The following is a 9,425-nucleotide window of genomic DNA, read 5'->3' as shown; positions in this document are numbered from 1 at the left end:
CAGTGGGAAGCAGCCGCATGGCACAGGGATACCGGCTCAGTTCTTTGTGGCTGCCTGGAGGGGGGGGGTAGGGGGGGGGGGGGGGAGGGGGACAACCCCAGTGAGGCCCAGACAGAAATCTGCCCTAAAGGTGGCTGACAGCGGCCACCTGTAACAGAGCCCTGCTCCCAAAGGGGCCCCTCGGGGGCCAGCCCAGCGGGGTGACCTCCCAGGCACGGGCAGGCCAGGCTGAACCCGGCTGCAGCAGGAGACGCGGGGGAGAGTGGTGTTAACAAATGACAGCAGGAGGGGTGGGTACAGACAGGGCGACAGGGCGCAGTGAGTGTGGGGCGGAGGCAGTGGCCGGGGCCCGCCAATCAGAAGGTGAAGCAACGCCCCTTGGGGTGGCCCACGCGGTCCAGGTTGGGCAGGCAGGCGTACTGGATCATGGGCGGGGGCCCGCACATCAGCACCAGCGGCTCCTCCTCCGGCGGCGGAAGGTGGTCCCGGATCATCTCCTCGTTCACGAAGCCCTGGCTGTAGTCCCAGGCTGCAGGGTGGGAGACTAGGTGAGCCCGAGTACGGCCGAGGGACCAACTGCCGACTGCCCACCCGCCCAGCACCCTCTCCTCTGTGACAAAGTTCCTGTGCCATGAATTCCTCCCTTCTTTCCACAAACACTGAAGAATGAAGACGCTGAGCCAAGTAAACCCTCACCCCGATCCCCTGCCCCCAAGCCTGGCTCACCTGTGCCACAAAGGCAAGCCCATCAACATTCCCCCACCACGCTTCACAGCGTGCAACGCATTTCACTTCCACTGGCCTCTCATGTGGCCCTCAGAGCCGCCCTGTGGGCGGACAGGGCAGGGGTTACTGATCCCGTTTTACAGATGTGGAAACTGAGGCCAAGGGGACCCAGAGTTGAGTCGCCCCAGGTCACACAAAAAGGCATGGACAGGGCTGGGACGTTAGCCCCAGGTCCCAGAGGTCCCCCAGCCAGCGCCAGGCTGGTCAGGGTGACATTTCCTACCCCACCACCCTTCATGCTACCTACCGGCCCTGTGCCCACTGTCTGACTCTTCCCTCTACTGCGTGTCGGTCCATGAGGAGCTGTGTCTGTTCCACAGCTGTAGTCCCAGTGCCCAGACAGCCCCACACACAGTAGTTACGCAGTAAATAATGAGTAAAGGAATGCGTCCCAAATAAGCAATCGGTGAGCCTGAAAACAGCAAGGCCAGGACCCAGGCTGAAGCTCCAGATGCAGGACCCTCGTGGCAGCAACAGCTCCTCTAGGTCCTGCTGGCCTCCCTGTCCCGCACACGCACATGTACATGCGCAGTGTGTCTCCAGGTTTCACCTGAGATCCAGAGCCACCTTTTATTCCTACAAGTCACTGCTGGTGCCGGCAGCAAGAACCTGGTGCCCCGAGGCTGGCACGGCTCTAGTCCCACCCGGGCCCTCAGGACTGATCTGCCAGCAGGGGCTGCTCAGGGAGGGGAACCAGCCAGTTCCAGGTGCACGGTGGGCCCACGGGGACGGCAGGCTGGCAGGGCTCTGCCAGGAGAATGGGGCTCTGATGACTGGGGCCCGAGGAGAGGGGGAGGAGGTGGCACCCAGCCTGGCTCCGCTCTGGCTCCGATCTACGCCTTGGCTTCCACATCTGCGCTCAGGGCCGTCCTCCCCCATCACGGCACACAATGCTCTCTGCATCACATCATGTACACTCCATCCGGGGGTCCCTTGCGAGGGGCCAAGCCAGTCCCAGCTGGTCTTGGGATAAGGAAGAGTCTGCTGTGCTGAGCAATGGGGTATTCTTCACCTCATGGACACTGAGCCGAGTAACTGATCCCATCTCCCTTTTCACTTTGGCTGCTGGGAAGCTCAGAGTGAAATACATGGCCACCCACAGCAAGTGTGCATCACAGCCCATGCTTCTATGCAAACCTCATTCCCAATTCCATTTTATGGCCCTGCCCTTGTTTTTCTTTCACTCCCACTTTCCATTTATACCACTCCGACTCACTCTATGAGTCTTTGTAAGGTGCCTAAAATCCCTCTGGAACAAGGAGGGACATAGGTAGGTAGATAACATTTTATTAACAGATCTAAAATTACTTTGAAAAAACCTGCATGGGACTAAACCATATTTGCTAGTGTAATGAATGTACAGGTATGTAAGACACATCTCAATTTCGCAAGGACGTTTTTAGATAGTGTATTTTTCTTTACATGTATACTGAAGGTGACTTTGTAGGGGAAACACAGTCAGCTGGCCCCTCTCCCCTGTTCTTTTGCTTAGCTCCACAACTGCCTGCTGGCCTGGTACCATTTTCCTTCTCAGCGTCTACCCTTTTCAGCTTATACCTAATGTTACGGCAATACCCGAACTACTCTCGAACTGTGGTCAGGGTAATAATAAACGTAAGTGCAAAATACCAGGAGACTACCCAACTGTATTCCTCCTTGGCCAGTGACTGGTTACTCTTAAAACTGTCCCCAGGAGGCACTTGGGTATAGGCGTTGCCAGGTGTCACCACCAGAGGGCAGTGTCCACTCCTCCTGCGGCCAGGCCGTGTGCAGGCAACAGGGGTAGAGGCCCCTGCAAGGACACTCCCATCGTGGCCAATAAGCCTACCTGACCACACTCTAGAACCTGCAACCAGAAGGGAGCTAAAACAGCTTTCATATCCCCCTTTTGAATGAGACGTGGGTACAAGATAAATATTCCTTTCTTGGGCTTCCCGGGTGGCGCAGTGGTTGAGAGTCCGCCTGACGATGCAGGGGACACGGGTTCGTGCCCCGCTCCAGGAGGATCCCACATGCCGCGGAGCGGCTGGGCCCGTGAGCCATGGCCGCTGAGTCGGACGGGAGAGGCCACAGCAGTGAGAGGCCCACGTACAGCCAAAAAAAAAAAAAATTCCTTTCTTTACTGGAAGCTCGGACTCCCAGAACCAGTGCTTCCTGTCCGACCTCCACGCTCTATGACTCTGTCTTTCCTGGGTCTCACTAATCACCGGCTACTGTACTTTATAATTTACTAATAAACCTGTTTCCTGTTCATCCTCCCCAACTAGAACATCAGCTCGGCCCAGGCTGGTTTCGGGAACACACAGAGTGAGGGGTCCACCCAGGAGGAGACCCACTGAGACACGGGTGGGCCCAGGATGGCTGGTCCAGCCAGAGGCCCCGGAACAAGACTTGTCAGGTCCGTGGATCCCCCAGGGGCCCAGAATCCAATTTGGTCAACCCAGGAGGGTGGCTCCTCTCTCAGGGATGGACCCTCTTGAGATGGGTACCCCCAGAGCCTGCCTGCTCATTTCTGGGGGAAGCAGAGGGTGGCCTGTTCCCCACACTGTGGTGGTTGAGTCCCAGGGGACCGGGTGGCTGTGTGAGGAGGAGGCGGCAAAGCAAGGGCAGTGTGGCAGCAAGCTGGTGCCCACGTGGGTGCTTTGAAAATGTCCAGTTTCTAATATTTAAAAATTTCCCATGAAAGTGCAGGCCCCCAGCTTCCCCTGAAAAATGGAAAGGCTGGCCTCCAGGGCTGCCCGCAGCTGGGAGGGGGCTGCCCCTCTGCACAGGCAGATGCTCTCCAATTCACCACAGTCCCCACCACTCCCTACAGTCTCCTAACCCTGAAGCCAAACATCACTGGTGTTATCTACCAAGAAGCCTCAGCTGCTGCTTTTCTTACAACAGAGAAGAAGTGAAGATATTTTTTGTAACCACATCCACCTAAGGCAGGAGAATGGAGTACAGTTTAGCTCCCAGAGGGCAACCTTGTTTCAGGTTTTAGGGGCAGCCCCCATTCACCACCTCCTATGTGACCTTGGCAAACAGCTTAAACACCTGGATAAGTAGAATGAAGGTAACTGTACATCAGCCCAGCCCACACTCCAGGGCTGATGATTAGAGAGAAAATGGGTGTAAAGTGCCTTACAGGGTATACACTGCAACGTGGAAACACTCACCCTCACCCCCGGCACTGGCCCTGGAGACCTGCCCCACAGTGAGCCCCGGCCCAAGGGGAGAACGCCGGCCTTGTTTGTCCAGCTGAGAGCAGGGCAGGCAGGGGAAGGTCTGGGGATCTGGAGGAGGCGGGTGTGAATTCAAGCCCTAGCTCTGGGGTTTTCCCACTGTGTGCTGTGGGACACTTGCGTTCCCTCTCTAATCCCTCTTTCCTCATCACCTTCCTCTCACAGGGCCACGGTGAGCACCGAAGGAGACCATGTGAGCAGAAGCCTCCACGACGGAAGAGGGCTCCGCCAGGCGAGCGTGGGCCAGCACCTCCACCCAGCCCACCCGCCTGGGCGCTCTCACCTTCAGGGGCTTTGTCCACCGTGTACCAGAGCTTGAAGCGCGCAGAATGTTCGTTCCTCAGTTCCTCCAGCTCGGGCCGCAGCAGGATATCCTTCTCAGTCTGCGGGGGGACAGGACCCAGCGGTCAGGAGGGACAGCGACAGGGACTGCCTTTGGAGACCCTCGTCATCCCGCCCACCCGTGGGCCGCACACTTGGCAAAGCTTCCAGGGAAAGTCCAAGTCTCTCTATGTTCTGGCGTCTCAGCTTGTACGTCCACAGCCTAGGAAATACAGATACTATTTCCCCAGATCACACCTGTCCCTCCGCGGCCTTGCCCACGCCCATCCCTCTGCTTGGCCTGCAGCTCCCCACTTTCCATCCCCACTGATTTCATTTAGCCAGCCCCAAGTGGCCCTGTAGAGTTCAGCTTGTCACCTCCTCCAAGAAGCCTTCTCGGACCCCCAGGGAGCATCAGCAGTCTGCTCCCGAAACAGCCCCTCTTTCCATTCCTAACCACAGACTTTGCCCTGTATGTTTGCAGGTCACTCACAGACGGACAGGGCTCCTCAGGCCAGTGGGTGGCGTGACTGATCTCATAAGACTGTTGTGAAACTGGGGGCCAAAGAGCTCTGTCGATCAGAAAAGGTCACTGGCTCACAAACCTCTACTGAGCCCCAGGCTGGGTGAGGGAGACGACAGGAGAGGCGTGGAGATTGTTCTGAGCAACCTCTTTTCCTCTTTTTTTCTTTTTTTTAACATCTCTACTGGAGTATTAATTGCTTTACAATGGTGTGTTAGTTTCTGCTTTATAACAAAGTGAATCAGTTATACATATACATATATCCCCATATCTCCTCCCTCTTGCATCTCTGAGCATCCTCTTTATGAACAATGCCTCTCTGACCACCCTCACTGCCCTGTTCCTGAGGATAAACTCGAGGGAGCGGAGTTCAGGGTAGAAAATTCCACATGGTTAGGGCGTTCAACACAGCAGCTGCTTTACAATCCCCAGGTAGGTTACACCAAGGCGCACACCAGCAGTGTGCCAGGAGTATCCATCTCCCTACACCTCTACCAGCACTGGGTAATGATCCTTTAAGCTTTGGCAATCAGATTAATGTAAAGTAAAGCTTATGTTTTATTTTTTATTATTAATAAGTAAGTTTGTCACTGGTCTAGTAATATCTTATTAGTTTGTAAAAACTTTTTACATGAAGGATATTAATTTTCATTGGTGATGCATTATATGTCTCATCCCCAGTTACTTATCTTTCTACCTTATTTATAGTTTGTGTTTTTCCCCAGGGGAGCTTTTCATTTTTAAGCAGATGGTTCCGTCAATCTTCTCCTTGACGGGCTCTCCCTGGTGTCTTGCCTTAGACTGACCATCCTTGTTCACTCATTCATCAATACCTCCTGTAAAAATGCTTACCTTCTTTTTTTTTTTTTTTAAGAAAAGGGCATATGTTGAACTCATACTTTATTTATTCATTTTTTAATTAGTTAATTGATTTATTTATGGCTGTGTTGGGTCTTCGTTTCTGTGCGAGGGCTTTCTCCAGTTGTGGCAAGCGGGGGCCGCTCCTTCATCGCGGTGCGCGGGCCTCTCACTCTCGCGGCCTCTCTTGCTACGGAGCACAGGCTCCGGGCGCGGAGGCTCAGTAGTTGTGGCTCACGGGCCCAGCTGCTCCGCGGCATGTGGGATCTTCCGGGACCGGGGCTCGAACCCGCGTCCCCTGCATCGGCAGGCGGACTCTCAACCACTGCGCCACCAGGGAAGCCCTCACCTTCTACTTTCGAAGCTTCAATTTTTTTACATGTGTATCTTTAACCTCAACTTCATTTTTGCGTAAGGAAAGGTAGGCATCTACTTCGTTTCTTCCAAGTGCGTAGCAACTAACTCCACACCCCTCTTCCTTTCTCTTTTCACGTCTGGTACGTCACCTGCATCAGATACAAAGTCTCACCTACACTTGGGTCTGTTTCTAGGCCAGGGCTGTTCAACAGAGTTTTCTACAATGATGGGAACGTTCTACAATAGATCTGTGTTAGCCAACAGGGTAACCACTGGCCACATGTGGCTATGAAACCAATGAAATGTTGGCTAGTGAGACTGGGAAAGCGAGTTTTTAATTTTGTTCAATCTTAATTAATTTAAGTGTAACTAGCCACATGTTCCAGCATGTGCCAGCACAGTCTAGATTTCCTGTTGTGCTATCCAGAAATGCAGTTAAGTCCAGTAAGCCCAGGTCTCACGTGTGGCTCCAGAACCATGCTATTTTTATCACTGACACTTTTCAGTATGTTTTAATACCCAGTGCGCTAAGTTCTTCCTTGTCACTCTTCTTTTTCAAAACTTTCTTGGCTGTGCATGTGTACTTTGTCTTCCAGGCCACATTGCATCATTTTATCTTATTAAAGGGGAGAAAATATCCCCACTGGGCCTTCGAGTATTACTTTATGAAGAACCGACACCTTCAGAATATCTGTCTCCCTGTCCAAGAACCAGGTCGCCCCGCCGTTTATTGACACTCCCTAATGCCCTTCTGAAAAGTCGCGCTTCCCTTAGGCTGAGGCTGGGGGCAGAGGCCCGGCCTCCCCTGGACTCAGGATGCCGTCCTCAACCTGCCTCCCCACCAGCCTCCACTCCCATCACTAGGTCACTCCAGGAATAATGCACACATCTGCAACGTTAAACGCTCCTATCCAAGGCCATCTCAACCCTCACAACCGGCCCGAGAGGTGGGTCCCCCGTTACCCTACATTACGGATGGGCAAATGGAGGGGCTGTGGCCCCCGTCCAAGCCGAGCATGGAGGTCACTGAGGACGGGGGAGGGAGGGGCAACGACTCAACTGGAGCAAAGCAGCAGCTCCCACAGTGTGGCCTGCGGACCCCTGGGGCCCCCGAGACCCTTCAGAGGGACCTTGAGGTCAGGGCGATTTTCACGTGATACTTAGTTGCATTCTTCACTCTCCTGCCTCACGGCTTCCAGAGGCTACAGGACTTGTGACACTGCACTGAAGTGCAGAGAGAGATACAGGATCCGCCGCCCCTGCTAACGGGCACAAAGATGCCCGTCCAGGCGACAGAGGGCTGATGGCCTCCACAGAGACTGCCCCAGCACCACCGAGCTGAACACTGCTCACCCTCAACCCCACCAGCCAGCTTGGAATTTCTGGCTGCTTCCACCCACCCCTAGTCAAGGCCACCTCAGTTGGCCTCAGAGCAGTTTTCTGCAGCTGTGTGGGACCTCAGCCCGGCCCCGCCACCTCCAGGCTCGATGTCCTCACAGATGACACGGGGTGAAGCCTGGGCCAGATGGACCCAGGGGCAAACTGACCTGAACCACATCTGAGAGGCGCAGGGGGCCTGGGCACGGCCCCCACACAGGTGGGGGGGGTGCCTCGTCTTAGCTTCCCCCAAAAGGGGCATCACTATAAGATCCACGTATTCAGTCATGAAACACTGAACCTAGAAAGACCCTTGTGATGACCTTGCTTCATCAGCTCATTCCACAGTGAGGGAGCAAAGCCCAGAAAGGGAGAGTGACTTGTCCAAGGCCACACAGCAGGCCGGGGCGGGCAGGCAGCGGGTGTGGGGAGGAGGACATGCACTCAGGAGCCGGGGAGCCCAGGTCCAAACCCTGTCCCCCAGCTCAGGGACCTCACGCAGATGGGACCTTGCACGTCATCTGTGAAAACGGCCCTTTGGGCTCCTCCCACTTCACTGGTGGGTTCCAAACTCTGTGTGCGGTGAAGGGAACCCTGAGGTTCCAAGGAAGCAGCCAGAGGAGCGAATCTCGGGGTGTGGGTGCTCCAGGTGCCTCACTCCTCCACCAAAGCAGCCCCACTCGGGTGAGACGCTCTGAGCTCTGCACTGAAAAGCCCGACCCCACCAGCCCCTGTGAGGGCTGCTGTGCACAGAACATTCAGAGCACCCCTCACATTTCAGCCTCCCTGAGCATCTCCGCAAAGCCGTGCAGACCCCTGAGCAGTGCCTGCTGGGCCCCGCCCCCGCTCAGCAGGAGTCTGGTTTGCAGAGCTCAGGCCCACCCACTGACCTGGTTGGCAAAGACCAGATGGCACACGGTCTGATCATCCGGGTCCTTCATGATGGCACGGATCACCTGCAGCATTGGGGTGATTCCTGCAACACAGCCACCCCCCCACACTGCGTGAGCGCCTGCTGCATACGCGCAGGCCCAGTGCCAGGCAGATACCCAGAGAGCTGCCAGGATAACTGGGTCCGGGTCCCTGACCTTGGGAGGCTCCCAGTCACTTGTAATCTGTGCCACGTCCCACACCCTGGCCCCGAACCATGACATCCGCCCGCTAGGGACTCAGTGAGGGGCTCCGGGTCCACATACCCGTTCCTCCTGCAATCATGCCCACAGACTTCACCGTTGTGATGACAGGGTTGGATTTCTTGTCCGGACGGATGGCAAACTTTCCTGGGGAGAGGAGAAGGGGTGAGGCCCAGCTCTCAGACATGCTGTGCTTGGGGGTCGGAAGGGCTGGAGAAGCTGCCCCCGCCTCAGGGGTTCGGGCGCGGCGGCCACCACAGCCCCCAGTCAGTCAGGGTGAGGGGGATGGGAAGGCGGCACCGGGACCAGCTCAAATGCAAAGAGGAGCACGAGGACAAGTTCCTCACTGCACATGTCTGGGGAGCAGGGAGGCTGGAGAATCAGGGGCGTCCCAGCTCAGCCCTACCCCTTGTTTGTTTTCAGCCAGACAAAGCTGGTCTGTGGGCTGCATCTGGCCCCCAGAGGCAGCTGGTCTGCAACCCCTGTGCTGGCCACCTTAATTCCAAACAGCCAGGGAAACGGAGGCCCCAGAGAGGAGATGGCTTGCCCTGCGAGAGTCACCCATCCAGACAGCAGCAGAGGCGGGACCTGCACCCAGCATCCACCGCCCCCACTGGGTCCTCGGGGAGTCCAACCCAGATCACCTTTGCCCTGGTAGACCAGCAGCCCATTTGGGCCTCGGAACTCAACGGTGTCTCCAATCTTCATGCTTTCCAGGTACTGAGACATCTTCCCTCCAGCGGGAAACTTGGGGTGGGTGTCTTTGAAGTAAACCTGCAAGACACCCACAGTCCTCAGCTCCCCGTTCCCAGGGCTGCCGGGGTGAGCTCTGGGCCACAGTGG

General features: G+C 55.9%; 1 protein-coding gene across 3 annotated transcripts in view; it reads right to left on the bottom strand.

Annotated features, from left to right (window-relative positions):
* Positions 1-283: 283 nt before the first annotated feature.
* The window catches only part of CYB5R3 (cytochrome b5 reductase 3), a 22,769-nt gene continuing 13,627 nt past the window's right edge, over positions 284-9,425 (bottom strand). For all 3 annotated transcript variants that reach the window (XM_007453945.1, XM_007453944.1, XM_007453946.1), the window contains 5 exons: positions 9,227-9,356; positions 8,646-8,729; positions 8,340-8,425; positions 4,297-4,396; positions 284-529 (listed from right to left, as the gene is read on the bottom strand). In XM_007453945.1, coding sequence (XP_007454007.1) covers positions 357-529; positions 4,297-4,396; positions 8,340-8,425; positions 8,646-8,729; positions 9,227-9,356 — 573 coding nt within the window. In that variant the 3' untranslated portion in view covers positions 284-356. The remainder of the gene's footprint in view (positions 530-4,296; positions 4,397-8,339; positions 8,426-8,645; positions 8,730-9,226; positions 9,357-9,425) is intronic.

This window comes from Lipotes vexillifer, unplaced genomic scaffold (assembly GCF_000442215.2).
Source record: "Lipotes vexillifer unplaced genomic scaffold, Lipotes_vexillifer_v1.1 scaffold382, whole genome shotgun sequence".
NCBI lineage: Eukaryota > Metazoa > Chordata > Mammalia > Artiodactyla > Lipotidae > Lipotes > Lipotes vexillifer.
Note: the sequence above shows the minus strand (reverse complement) of the source record. Positions and strands in the feature narration are given on the sequence as shown.